This window comes from Triticum aestivum, chromosome 7A, assembly GCF_018294505.1.
Source record: "Triticum aestivum cultivar Chinese Spring chromosome 7A, IWGSC CS RefSeq v2.1, whole genome shotgun sequence".
NCBI classification, from domain to species: domain Eukaryota; kingdom Viridiplantae; phylum Streptophyta; class Magnoliopsida; order Poales; family Poaceae; genus Triticum; species Triticum aestivum.
Window position 1 is genome coordinate 647,685,943 of NC_057812.1, and position 14,164 is coordinate 647,700,106.

Consider the following 14,164-nt stretch of genomic DNA (forward strand, 5'->3'; position numbering starts at 1 on the left):
CATATGCATCTCGATAGATCATGCTCCGTTACCCTATACCTTATTATTGTCGAAATCGTTCCCATGACACCGGGATTTTGTAACTGTTATATACTTTCTAAGCCTGATTTTTTTGACGGTCTTTAAATCTTCATCAATATAACAATAGCCTCCGGGACCGGGTTATCCCTCCATCGTCCTGGGTTCTTAAATTTGCTGAAACTGGCAAGATTTGCTGAGTCATGTCATCGTAGCCCCCGAGTCTCAAGGTGACTTGAGGAGTTGGCTTAAGATTCTCCATATTTGACCGTGATATAAACCGGCATAAGTTGTATATCATTGGTGTTGATAGCACAATGTGAGTCCATAGAAGGTTGAGGTGACTGCGGCGGGTTATAAATGATCCCGTATGAGCCATGTCAGCAACTTGGCCAATGGTTCCTTCCAACTGGCTATTTAAAGTTTAACCAAACCGTAGTGGCGACGACTTGTGCGCCTGCCCATTGAGTCACTCAGTGCAGACGGCGGTTGATAGTATATGATACTTTGCCTTCATTTTGTTGAAAGAAAACCAGGCTATCCAAGATGTGACTTTCTCATACTCAATAAACAGCTCATGCAGATAGGTGCGGCCCGGTATGTTAATGTAGACCAGGCCGCAAGAGACGGATGACAAGGACGACCGTGGATTCAGAGGCGGCACAAACACATGAATCGGCCGCGGCGTTGTAAACCGGCGTGGACGGGCGAGTTACCACATCATATTAATGTAAACCGGTCTGCAGAATGGTGGCTTGCACATATATTCATCAATCTTGATGGCATGGTAAGATACTAGCACATTATAATGGTGGCGCGAGTTATACATCCATGACACAGCCATAGCTTTTGTAGTGAATAATTGTCCTGCATAAACAATATTGCAGACCAAGGCAAAAATAAACTGATCTTTGAGAAAAATAATAAGTGCTAATAAAATATATTTTAGATGGACATCACATGATGTGTTTAGGCCGAAAAATAATCCGCCATGAAGTTGATGATCACTATGTGAAACTGAAATCCCTCACGGGTGCATCAGCCGCGGGAGCAGACAGATGAATCGGCCGCGACATTTAAAAGCCGGTGCGGACGAGCAAATTCTCCTCCTGATTGTAAGACGATGCGGACGCGTGAACCGGTCGCGAGGGCGGGTGGGCGAGTCGTCTGTGGCACTGTAATGCGGCGCGGACGGGCGAGTCGGCCGACGCGTTGATCTAAACCGGACCATGACACGCCTGTCCGTGGAGCCGTGCGGCACAGCCGAACATGCATCCGCGGTATACCGCCACCCTTTTTTTAATAGTTGCCCTGCGTAAAAACATTACAGACTAGAGTAATTGTTGTCGGATGAATTAACATGTACTGATAAAATACATAGGAAAAATAACACCGGGTGTTTTTTGCCGGATGCTGGCGCTGGATAATGCATAGTGCTGCTTTTTCTTTTGAAAGAACAGTTGATTGGTTCTGTGTCTTCTAGTGCCTGAGGTCTCCACATAACCCGGCAGGAACTTTTTTCAGCCGGAATTTCTGGAACCGGAACTTCTTGATAATTCGGCCGGAACTTTTGATAATCCGGAACTTTTGAACTGGAACCTCTTGATAATGCGGCCGGAACTTTTGATAATCCAGAACTTTTGAACCGGAACCTCTTGATAATCCGTCTGGAACTCTTTTTTTCATAATCTAGGTCAGAACTCTTTATCGACTCAGACGGAACCTTTTGGTGATTCAGTTGCAACCCTTTGATGATTCAGACAGAACTTTTCATCGAAGCGACCGGAACTTGCATCGAGGCGGTCAGAACTTTCCAATGATCCGGCCGGAACTTTCCGACGAGCTGGCGGAACCTTTCGATGAGCCTGACGGAACTTTTTCGGCGAGCTGGCTGGAACTCTCCGACGAACCGGCCGGAACTTATTCAATAAGCCGGACGGAGCTTCCGATCCCTGTGATAGCGCCCTCCAAGATTCAACACCACCGTGTGCAGGCCCCACGGTGGGCGCCAACTGTCGTGGTTTTGTCACGGCAGATGTCCTTAGTGTCAGGACTTAGTCGCGAGGCCAACACATCTATGTGATAGCTTGAGAGGGGTTGATTGGAACGAGAGACGCAAGGCGGATCATCACACAAGACAAGGATTTAGACAGTTTCGGGCCCCGGGAAACATCATCCGGAATATCCCTATATGTTGTTTATGGCTAGGTCTCATTATGCTCATGAGGGAGTCGCCGGTAAACCGGCTCTCCTCTAGTTGCGTCCAGCCTTGGCTATTATCTTCTTTTTTTTCCTTCTTTGGGGAGCCATGCCCCTCCTTATATATGTTGAAGGGGCGGTTTACATGACAAGTCCTAGTTGGATTAGGATTACTCTATTACAAATAGAGTCCTAGTTTCACTTCCTTTGTAAGGGAATATTCCTTGTGTTTTCCTCATAAACCGGCCCACCATTAACATGAACCGGCCTTCTAGGAATTGGGCCTTGTCATCCGTCTGACCCGTCCACCGGGTCACCAGTGTCTCATAATGTTCCGGCGGGTTGCTTGTAAACCGCCAGGTCAGGGCGGGTCGCCAGTGAATCGCCAAGTCCGGCCGGGTTACGCCGCGGGGTATATCCCTGATAGTGCAGTTTCTGTATAGGATGTTTCGTTGCCACGTGACAGTATGCTCTCTCCATTGTTTGACATGCATGCGCAGTCTCTCTCTCTCTCTCCTCATTCTTTCTTTCTCACGGGCTATACCTGGCCATCCATCAGGCCGGGCCGGGCATCGGGCCAGGCCTACCAAAGCCCAACGTAGAAAACCTAGGCCCGAGCCTGGCCCAGCCAGGCTGTCAGGCCTAAAAATCAGGCCCAAGCCCAACCCATCAGTCAAAAAGTACATCGGGCCTCGGGCCGGGTCTCTTCCCTAAACTGCAAATACAACGGGCCCGAGCCTGGCCCAGCCATTAAGCTCAAAATCTAGGCCCAGGCCTGGCCCGTGGGCAAGGTTCGGTCGGGCTTTTCGGGTCTTCCGGGCCGGGCTGCCCATGACCAGGTATATTGCAGGCTTTTCTCTTAAGGGGTGTTTGGTAGCACGGGTAGCTTTAGCCTGCATCGCATGGGGGATCCTGGGTGAGCTTAGCCTGGTTGAGCTAGTGTAAAGATGAATTCAGATGTATGTTTGGTGGGATGTACGATATGAGTGCACAAGAGATGCAATATATAAGAGATTAGTGGTTGGGGCGCGCCCGTGGCGCGCCGCCTGAGCGGAAGCTTGGGCGCTGCTAGGTAGACTCGTACCTTTCATGCTGCTCTATGTACTAATCAACTTGCTTTACGAAGGAATTCAATTAAAACAGAGGGGGGAAAAGCAGAACTGAGTATATACACATAAAAATTGTTATAGCCCTGGTATTAACAGGCGCATGCAAGACTTATGAGTGGCAGTCTTAGAGATTACATGCAACAGGGTAACTTGTAGGTGCTCAAAAGCAAGCGATGGCAGCATTCATCATGCTTGTAGAGTCGGTCGCCGGTGTTGACGGAGGCAAGGGAGATGTTGAGCTTGGTCCGGATGTCCCTGATGGCAGCCTTGGTCCTCTCGATGGCGAACAGCTCCACACTGTTGGCGTCCTGAATCCTCAGTTGCGCGACCTTCTCGTAGGACAGCCTGACATGCTTCCCTGTGTGCAAATGTGTTCCATTTCATATCTTTGGCTTGACTCGTTCTTTGGACTTCTAATGACTATACAAATTCTTGGAGAAACAAGTGTACTCGATTGAACGTACCCTGACTTTAGGCTCTCCTTGTGCCTTTGGAAGAGCTGGAATAGCTCCGGCGAAGCATCACAAATGCCGACTTGCTCCTCGCCGTCGTTATCCTGAACATCCCCTCTCGGAGCAGCTGGTTTAACTGTATATGTACTCCCTCCAGTCCTTTTTAGTTCGCATAGAAGATTTGTTTGAAGTCAAACCTCGTAAACCTTGACCAAATTTATAGAAAAAAAATACAAACATTTAGAATGTGAAATCAACAACATTGGATGCGTCGTGACTTTAATTTTCATATTGTATGAATTTAGCATTACATATGTTAATATTATTTTATATAAATATGATCAAACTTTACGAAGTTTGACTTCAGACAATCCTTATATGCAGAGTAAAAAAGGCCGGAGGAGTACAAGATAGTAATGATCAGTCTACAGTTTACCTTCTACTTATATTCCATGAATATGTTTTCTCAAGATATCAAAAGCATTACCCTTAATTTCAGGCTATCTCATTTTGTTTCAGAGCTTCTATATGGAAGAGCGAACAATTAGGAACACCATTGTGGTACAACAGCCCATTGCTTGGCCAAAACATCAAACTACAGTTTCTCTGACGAAAAAGTGCTCACAGCTTAAGCCAAAGCTGCAATGCGAGCTTCCCAGCTTTCTCGTCATTGGATAGCCCCCTCTTGACCTGAGAAATCACCCAAGCATTAACAAACCATGCCAAGACCTTGAAAGAGTGTACCCATGTAATTACCATCAGATACATAGTACATTACATACAAAGATAAACCGCACCCCTGCTCACTTGTTATTAACCAGCGGACATGTTGTGTGCACCCCTTTTTTGCTCTTTTTGGTTAGCTTGTGTTTGGTCAGCTTGTGTTTGGTCAGCTTGTGTGTACACATCTGCACGAATACATGGAACAATTTATCCATGGCAATCTGGAACATGAGGAGCTCGTCTAGATCCAATAGCTTCAACCCTCCCAAACTTGCATCAAGGTATAACATGTGATTGCTAATAAAAATTCAGATCATGGTACTATTTCAATGGCCTACGCATCAAAATTAATTTCTTGAGAAATTTAAAACATTGTCCATTCCATAAATGTTAGTACAATCTGATGCTCATACAAATATACCTGCTCTTATGACTGGATAGATCAATAAGAAAATGTGTGTGAAAATTAAATAGCCAAATAATATACACTGACTATTTGCATTTGACAACATTTCATGAAATTATGATTCAGAAGGGAGAGGCATCCTAGCATGTATACCAGCCATGGTGTGAATCAGCCAGTCTTGAACACACGGATGGGCGCGCCGGCATGTATACCAGCCATTTCTACCATGAGGAATATGTTCAGAAGAGCTGACCATGAGGAATTGATAAGCAGGAAGGTTGCAGCGTGCATGCATCTTATGATTCCAAACCGACAAGGCAGACTGGATCTCCAAATCATGAGGATCAATAAAATTGGGCCACAATTGAATGTTCAGCCAAAAACCTGAAGTTCTGACACTTGCAAGCAGAGCTAGTACTCTGTTTCAAGTGACCACATGACACATGCGAGCAAAAGGAAAATTACTCACTCGGCGCTTGCAGCTGCTCCTCTGATGCCATCGGCAGGTAAAACCATTTATTCCCAAATTTTATTGTGTATGAATCCATGTGAAGCATGCCCTTGCATCTCTGAATAAAGACATGCAATTTCCAATGCATAAGTCATTATTTCTATAAACGTACAAAAGAACTAAAGAGAAACTAAATTTATATCTTACTAGTTGGTTCAAATTGTCATGTTCCTCCACAACTGAAAACCTGGTTATCTTCCCAACGTCCTTTCCCAAATTCTCCCAGCTCGCAAGTCCTTTCCAAGTTCTATACATATCTATATAAACAGAGGTAAAGTCCTACACATCAGAGAAAATTGATACGACCTATAATGCAATCTAGGAATACTAAGAAACTTCTATAATCTTGAACTTGTTTTACTTCAGGGTGGTCAAAGTCGTATTGGTAGGTTCTTTCTACCTAGTCAGATGGCTGGTAAATCATAATGGTCAGACCTATGCTTCCCTACTTGAATACCTTGGTGTGACGCTGATGGTTACTTTTCTTTTTATTCACTGTGTCTTTACAATTCTCGTAATTGGTATGCTCTTTCAGATTTCATATAACGTATAGAAGAAAGACTATATGCTGCTACCACTCCTAGTACATGAAAAGAACAGTGGTTTAAGAACATAGTCGAAATTGTACCTTGACTAAGGTGAGATGGAGACGGGCGTTGTAGCTCCCGTCCAGAGAGACTCGCAGCAGGAAGGCCCCGTGGTGGAGTGAGATCCTGGGAGGGGAGTCCAGCTACGCCCTGGAGAAATACCAGCCTGGATACTAGAAAAAAGGCAGTCAAAATTCTCAGGGCGTATAGGAAGGAATGGATGGATGGAGACATGTTGTGTTACTGCTGCTTGCAGGGTTTGCAGGTCGCTGCCGCCTCCTTGGCACGAGCCATGGTGCCACCTTAGCCCGCGCTTGAGAAGAACCATGGTTTACAACAGGCCAAGGAAGAACTTGTAGTCGTGGGAGCCGATTCCATGGGCCCGACAGAGGGCGACTCGCCGACTCGATGGGGATGTGAAGCAGTGGCAGCCACCGAGCTGCTGCGGCATGGCCGATGCAATCCTTGCATCTCCAACGGCAGTGGGACAGGGACGGGCGCTGCTTCCCGTTCAGGACTCGGCTCTCATCCACCAATCACCGTCATCGCGGGCGAGTTCAGATCTGAAGGCGTGGCAAATGGCGAGCGGGGGCGTCGGCCGCGAGCTCTAGCCTCCAGACCGACGACGCGAGGACGGGAGAAGAATGACGTGCGGAAGCAGGGGCTTGGAGGTGGAGAGGTGGGAGGATGAGCACGCGGGGGGGGGGGGGGGGGGGGGGGGGAGCGTGCGGCGGCGGGACTGGGGAAATGATAGTCTAGGGTTTCCATCGCTGGTCCTTGTATCGATGCATTTTCTGTTTCTTTTCTCTCTCATTTTGTACAGTAAAACCAGCACAGTAAAAGACACGTGGAGGCAACCAGAGGGCGCCATTGTAGCGACTGTTAATGGGTTGTATGTTGTTTGGTATGCTACATTTGAGCTTAATTCTGTGAAACATTTTTTCCACTAAAAGATGCGTTTAATGAGATGAAATTACACTTGAAGCAACCAGACAACATGCACTAATTAGATCTACGTAATCACTGCGGTAATAATCAGAACATTTCATAATGCTTTTGATTTACATGATGAAGTTCGTGCTTTCGACTCTAGAACTTACAGATCCTACAGAATCCGCACATAGATGAATCTACGGCTAGATCTACTGGAAAATCCTTCAAACTACAGACGAAATCGGCATGCATCACCGCAGAAGAAACTAAAACTCGATCTACTTGCAGACTACGACTACTACGGCATGTCGGTGGGAATGACACCTATGGGATCACTGGGATCCCTTCTATGGTCGGCGGGCGCAGGGTCGTGAGAAGAGCAGGTTTAGGAGCTAGCACACGGATCGTTTACCCAGGTTCGGGCCGCGAGGATGCGTAAAACCCTAGTCCTGCTTTGGTGGATGTAGTGAGTGTTCTTGAGCTTTTTGAACTAGCTACAGTGCACTACACCACAACACCGATGCAACGGCATATAATCTGCCGGGAGAACGCACTTAAGACGACAGATAAACTGCCAGGACAGATATTCTCCCGGCAGATAGAACTGCCACGACAACGGCTGCCGGGGATTTCTTGTCCCGGCAGATAAACAATCCCCGGCGTTTATCTGCCCCGGCCATTGTATCTGCCGGCAGATTCATCCTACCATAGGAACTATAGTTTACTGGCAGTGAAACTGCCTGCACAAGCACATTTTCCTGGCAGGTAATATGCCATGACGTGTTTTTCACAAGCAATCTCAATTGTTATGGGCAGTATATCCCTAATTTAGTATCCAAAATCATTGTGTTCAAACAGTCGTGACAGATCACACAACTTATACATACAATTCAATCAAATTACACAAGGCCTCATTCAATAAAATAAACAGACCAAAAATATATGTTTCTTATGCATGCATGTACCAACCATATACAAGGACATTGTGCCTCAAAGGAAATGTAAGAAATCATGCCACAACCAAAATGAGCATACAATGACTTGTGTTCTGAAACAACCACCAAAATGCAGTGTAAAACTCAATGTCTCAAGGTTCAACAAACAAAGCATATTACATATGTATATATTATCACTCCATTAACTTGTAGATCTTCCAAACATCCAGCAACAACTTGTAGATCTTACAAACTTCCAGCAACATGTAGATCTTACAAACCTACAGCAACTTGTAGATCTTCCAAACCTCCATCAACCTGCAACAAATCATAAACTCAAAATTGGTGTTGTCGTCTCAGATTTTAAATCAACATATTATAGATGTCGATGTGTTGCAGTTTAACTCATTAGCATAAAATTCTTCTAAATGTGCAACACTTAATCATCACAACAAGTAATGATTATTACAGACATAATTAGATCAAGCAGAAACTATTTACACTTCACATACAAAAATCTTCCATGGGGAAATATGGCAACACAAGAATCTGTACCATTGTTACTTGATTTACAAAACCATACACTCCAAGTGCACCCAAAGGAACATATTGCACTAATTTTATCAGTGAAGTTTCGGATGTCATACGATAGATTCAACCTAGAATAATAAAAGAAAGAATGCACAAAACAAAATTGAAGAACCAGAAAAAATAAAAGGTGGAAGTTACGTCCTAAATGATATTCACAGGTGAAAAATCAAACAAAACAAATAAGCAGCAAAAAGAAAAATAGAAATGATATCATATAACAATGGCCAAGAGAAATATGCATATAAATAGTACACCCTCCATTCACAAATATAAGATGTTTTAACTTCTTTGTGAATTGGGTGTATACAGACACGTTTTATAGTGTGTTTGTTCACTCAGTTTAGGCCGTATGTGGTGCATATTGAAATATCCAGAATACCTTATATTTGTGAACGGAGGGAGTATAACATAGCAATATCCAAGAGACACACTTACTTTACCTCCTCAGCTTGCTTGAGGTCGCATTTTTGTTGAACGGGTAAAAGCAAACTCTATTAATTGCTTTACTCCATCAATATATGTTTGTCTGTGTCTAACTTTATCTGTTCATCTCTTGTTCATTTTTGACCAGTTTCCCTAAAAGAGACAGAAAGAGGTTCTCTAGCTAGCTGCTTTTCTCCCATTGATCGATAAATGGAGATAAGTGACACAGAACAAAAACCATTTTTCGCAAAGATTTGAATTTAGTACCCCTACAAGGCTTCACTAATTTAGTTTGTAGTTGTAGCATCCATTTTGCTGCCATGGAAGATCTCTTCAGCATAAACAGGATGTCAAAGATACTAGCAGTACATTCTAGGGAACATGTTTGATACTTAGTCATTATATTCACAACTGCAGTGCCATAAACTAAAAACTTGTTGAACTCATTCTAGTTACTGCTCAGAAGAAAAAGGGGTAGAAGTTTGCAAATGCATCTCACCTGACAAATGCTCTCAGTTGGGGCAAGGAAGTACAAGAGGCAGTGCTGCCTAGGGAGAGGATGTAGATAATGAGCCCTACAATAGGTGACACTAAACCCAGACAAATTATTAAATACCACCTTGTGAAAATGAAAAGAGCTAAGCTAGAGTAACCTAATGAAATAGAAGTTGGAATACACAATACAGTAGTAAATACAACCACTCTAGTAAGTACAGAAGGAGCAACCCAGACAAAATTGCTGCCAATGATTCAAGTAGAATTACAGACACATTCTTTCAGCATCTTTACTCACTCTTTTCTCAAGCGACGCAACATAGCAAGTAAAAGACCACACCGGGAACCCGCCAATCAATTAGAACTGGGCCTAGTTCTGAGAAAAAAGATCAAGTTAGCATCCACAGGCGAACAGAAGGAGCTACCATGAGATTTTTTTCATCACCTTCAATCTGGAAAGAAAATCCATTGGTTCATGTAGCAAGGGGTTCACAACAACGGCTTCAACATCAGCATCGACATTTTCATTGCCTTCGATGGGGCTACGGCCTTCAGTAAAGTTCAGGAAGCTCTGCTTAACTGTAGCCCAGCCCGGGAATAGCTTCAACGCCGTCTCTATGCAGTTTTCAGGGCAGATGTTCCTTATTTCACCATCAGGGTCAGCCCTGCAGTTGGGACTTGTATGAATGTGATCAACAAGGTAACCATATCGACATCTGATAGAGACAACTTATTTAGAACATACATACCAGTATTTCCAAACCTCGGTCATGGTCTTGAGAAACTCACGGTACACGTCGTTGGGGAGGTTGTCTCTAGCAAATAGAAAGCATTGCATAGTCTCCATAATGTATTCTTTTTCCCCGTTTGTATCCGTAGCTGTCGTTGTCAACTTCATCGAAAGATGCAGTTTACTTTCACTGCTGCTAGCTCTGATGATCAATCTTGCAAATTAGTAATACTCAAACAACACCTGCTCATCACAAATGAAAGTGTATCAATTATTGATGGCATGTCTGAATTCTGAGACTACCAAAATCTATTACTGTATTTCCCCATTTTAGGGTGTTCCACAGTTCTATTCCTGGAGACACAAACATCTTGTGTAGTGGTGTAGACAGTAAAAAAATGGAAGTTCTATTTGTAAGCTGACTTTGCTACTATCTGACACAACTTGTAAAGTGTGCAATTAGCCAAAACCTAAATTCCCACTAAATCAATGCCCAAAATCTTTCAGCTTGGAAACAAGAATCCCTAAAACATATATAGAGCGGTACTCACATGATATCGACGTCCGTCTTAGAAACCACCCAAGCAAATTGTATCTTACAAGCGCTAAAGTGTACAGCAACTTAACTTCCATTAACCAACACGCACAATCTTGTTCTTGGAAACAAGAACCTCTAATTAAGCAGGATATAATGGTACTCACATGAGCACCAATATCTCATATATTGCCCGAACAATTCAGAAAAAAAGTAAACAACTATGGCGTGACGGCATATGGTGTGACGGGACTGGGCTCACGCCATCCCATCGCAAGCACGGCCGTCGCACAGTAGGTCGTGTGCCCTGGATCAACATCTACGAATCTCCAAGCCAAATTGATGGAAAAAGAGAAGACAAATTTCAAACATGAAATCCCACTGCACGGCCCACAAACGACAGGGGCTACCACGGATTCAAATTATCCAACGCGCCCATGTCCATCAGATGAGCAATGTGAGCAATCAACAGACAGGGCGGTGGTACTGGTCGGCAAATTACCTAAGAATACAAATAATATTATGGAATATCTGGCTAGATTTTAGACAATCGAAGCTTCTGGTCAATACACTGCATCTCATGAGTCATGACTAAAATTGCTACACACTAAATAAAAATAGAAGTTAGCAAAGAAATCTAACCTATCAAATGTTCTAGGTTGGGGAAAGGAAGTAGAGGAGCTAGTGTTACCAAGGGAGAGGATGTTGAGGAGGTAGGGTTGCTCGTAGGAGGGGACGGACGGTCCGCTGCTTGGGGCAGAGGACGTAGTCACGTAGAGGAGGCGGCCCCGCTCGATGCTCCGGTGACAACTGCTGCTCGGGCAAGCAAGCTCGCGGAGTAGGGTCGTGGCGATGGATCGTTCGGCCAAGGATGGTGGTCGGTGGTTGAGTGGCTCGGCAACTGGGCCGGCGGGCGGTGGCTTAGATCCGTGATAGTTGGTGCTCGGCGGCGCCAAGGTGGGGTGCTGGGGGCGACTGCGGCAGTGGTCAGAGTGGAGGGTAGTCAGCGGCGGCGGTGGTTGCGGGGCGGCGGCGAGGGTGATGGTTGGGGGCGGCGGCGAGGGGTGATGGTTGGGGGCGGTGGCGATGGCAGATCCCGTTTGGGGGGCGGCGGCGAGGGCACAAAAGACTCGATTTGGGGGCGATTTGGAAGAGGAGTCTGGGAGATTGGGGCCGAGTGTATATTTCGTTCGGTGCCAAAATTTTCGCCTCTCGCGGGCCTTCCCTCGCTACCGCGCGACTTTGGCCCAATATCATTTTGGTTGCCCGCCAAAATACAGTCCCCGGCAGTTAATGGGCCATGGTTTGGTTATCCCGGCAGATAGTGCGCCCTTTAATGTGCACATGATTACCGGCAGTTTATGGGCCCTTGTTCATCAGGTTCTACCGGCAGTTTTTCTGCCCTGAAGTACTTCTATCGGCAGTAACAAGCTTCCTGGCAGATCTTTTGCCCTTATTCACATAATTCTCCCGGCAGTTAATTGCCCCCAATTAAGTGTTGTGGTGTAGTGGTGGCTGTGCCGTCCCAAAAAGCCAAATCCCTCTCCTGGTCGCCTCGGGCCTCCTTTTATAGGAAAAAGGGGTTGCCACAGTGGCACACAGGAGGTGGAAAGGCCTACAGTGCGCGAGCTTATCGCACGACATTACGAGACAAAGTGCATTAAATGCGCTAGGTAGGTGTCCATTAGCTTTATCGGGGATGGGAACGAGGCCCGTCCCGTCCGTCGTCGCTTCACCTTGCTTCGACACGCGCCCAGACCAGCGATGCATGCAGCGCCATATAGGCAGGTAGGCAGCTCAGGTGGCGCGGTGGTAGGGCCTTAATGAAGATCTGCATGCCGCCAAGCAGGTACTTGCTTATTTGTCCTGGAAGCTGCATGTTGCCACACAGGTGCATGCCCAGCTGGTTGGGCTGGCAGCTGCATGCGAATGGCGGTGGAGTCTTGGATGATGCGGGCCTGGCGGTGGCCCTGCTGATGCCCTCGGCAAGGGTCTTGCCGGTGGCCCAGGAAGAGTCTTGCCATGGCGTTGCTGTCATCCCCGAAAAGGGTCTTGCCGGGGGTCTTGTGGATTTTCTCGGCTAGGATCCTGCCGAGGGTCACCGTCTTCTAATCCTCATCTGATATTGTGTTTATGATCTTGACAAATATTTGCATGCCACCACAGAGGCGCCTCCCTAGCCTTGGTTCCGACGCAGTTGTTTGGGTCGGAGCCTGTGGGCTCAAGGGTGGCTCGCTCTGCTGGTGTTGGGCAAGTTACCCCGGCAAGGCTCTTGTCGGGGCTGCGGGGGGGCCGCCTCGGCAAGGATCTTGCCGAGGGAGTCCACCTCACCCTCTTGCCCTCCTGCGCTTCTGGTCTTGGCTTCGCCTTGGTTGTCTTGTGCTTCGGCTTCTCTCCAGCTTCCCTCCTCTGCCCTGCTAAGTGTGTCCGCGGCGCATGGACTGCCCGTGCACAAGTAAAGGGGTCAAAAGGAGAGCCCCTACTTTTGTACACCGACAGGAGCCCCCGAGCATGGGCCATACATAAGCGTGACGCGTTGTTGGGCTAGGCCCAGAACGGTGCGCGGGCAGGTGGGGCGGATTTTACCGTAGTAACTTCTCGTCCGCTGCGCTTCCCCATGATCTGCGTTGAACACGCGACGTGCAGGGTCGTGCATGATGTGGGGGTCATGCGTGGGGCGGTTTCCGCACGCATGCGTCACATCGTGGTAAAGAGGCGGCCCGCGCCTTCCCCGTAAAAAAGGAAACGGCCGCGGGCACGCTATTCACTTATCCCCCGTGTCTTTTCCAATCTCAGAGACATCATTCCTTCCTTATTCCCCCTCAAGCCCCTGCTCGCCACCGCTGCACTTTCGCTGCCCTTTCCCTTCCACCGCTCGCAGCCGCCATGGCACCAAAGACTAGCAAGGGCAAGCGAGCGGCCAAGAACGCCGGAGGGGTGGAGCCGCCGGAGAATGAGTTAGCGGCGCGGCGGACGGAGCTCGCCTACTTTCCCTCGACGGTCGACGCGGCCCACCTTCGGGACAACTTCAGACTGCTCTGGGGGGTCAAGACGGGGGGAGAGATGACGGGTGACCCTGCCACACGCGTCATCCCTGCCAACTGCAGCAAAGCCGCCCCGAATCGGTATCCGTTCTTTGTGGATTACTTCTCCTGCAGCCTCTGCCCCCCCCCCTTCTCCGATTTCTTCAATGACATCATGCATACCTTCGACTTCCACCTCCTGGATTTTACACCAAATGCCGTGGCGTGCATGGCTCTCTTCGCCCATCTCTGTGAGGGCTTCGCCGGAGTGCATCCCAACACGGAGCTCTTTCGCCACTACTTCTTCCCTCGGATCCAGCAGGGAGGCACCATCTCTGGTTGTGTCACCTGGATCCCGAGGTCCAAGGGGACATACCCAGAGGGCGCTCAGAAGGAGAGGTAAGAGGAGTGGTGGGGCCGGTGGTGCTGGATTGAAGAGGAGGAACCACAAGAGTTCTGTCGGGTTCACCTGGCACCATCGGTTCGTGGAAACG

At 47.2% G+C, this 14,164-nt stretch overlaps 2 protein-coding genes across 7 annotated transcripts; both read right to left on the minus strand.

Moving 5' to 3' along the window:
• Positions 1–3,365: 3,365 nt before the first annotated feature.
• LOC123154205 (uncharacterized) lies at positions 3,366–6,682 on the minus strand. 6 transcript variants are annotated; one of them, XR_006476723.1, is made up of 9 exons: positions 6,047–6,682; positions 5,566–5,675; positions 5,377–5,476; positions 5,061–5,229; positions 4,586–4,686; positions 4,404–4,468; positions 4,266–4,302; positions 3,791–3,984; positions 3,366–3,684 (listed from the first exon to the last, which is right to left on the minus strand). XR_006476723.1 is itself a non-coding variant. In XM_044572983.1 (4 exons), exons 1-4 carry the CDS (start codon positions 6,237–6,239, stop codon positions 4,592–4,594), a joined length of 498 nt encoding a protein of 165 aa, XP_044428918.1. In that variant the 5' UTR covers positions 6,240–6,682; the 3' UTR covers positions 4,575–4,591. The 6 variants fall into 6 exon arrangements, 2 of the variants coding, with proteins under 2 accessions (XP_044428918.1, XP_044428919.1); XR_006476722.1 differs by having other exon boundaries at positions 4,215–4,302; XR_006476720.1 differs by having other exon boundaries at positions 4,266–4,468.
• A 2,937-nt stretch (positions 6,683–9,619) lies between these two features.
• Positions 9,620–11,781, minus strand: LOC123146899 (uncharacterized). The gene is made up of 4 exons (XM_044566164.1): positions 11,339–11,781; positions 10,132–10,355; positions 9,828–10,047; positions 9,620–9,758 (listed from the first exon to the last, which is right to left on the minus strand). The coding sequence occupies exons 2-4, from the start codon at positions 10,278–10,280 to the stop codon at positions 9,753–9,755; spliced, it is 375 nt and encodes a 124-aa protein (XP_044422099.1). The 5' UTR covers positions 10,281–10,355; positions 11,339–11,781; the 3' UTR covers positions 9,620–9,752.
• Between the last annotated feature and the right edge of the window lie 2,383 nt (positions 11,782–14,164).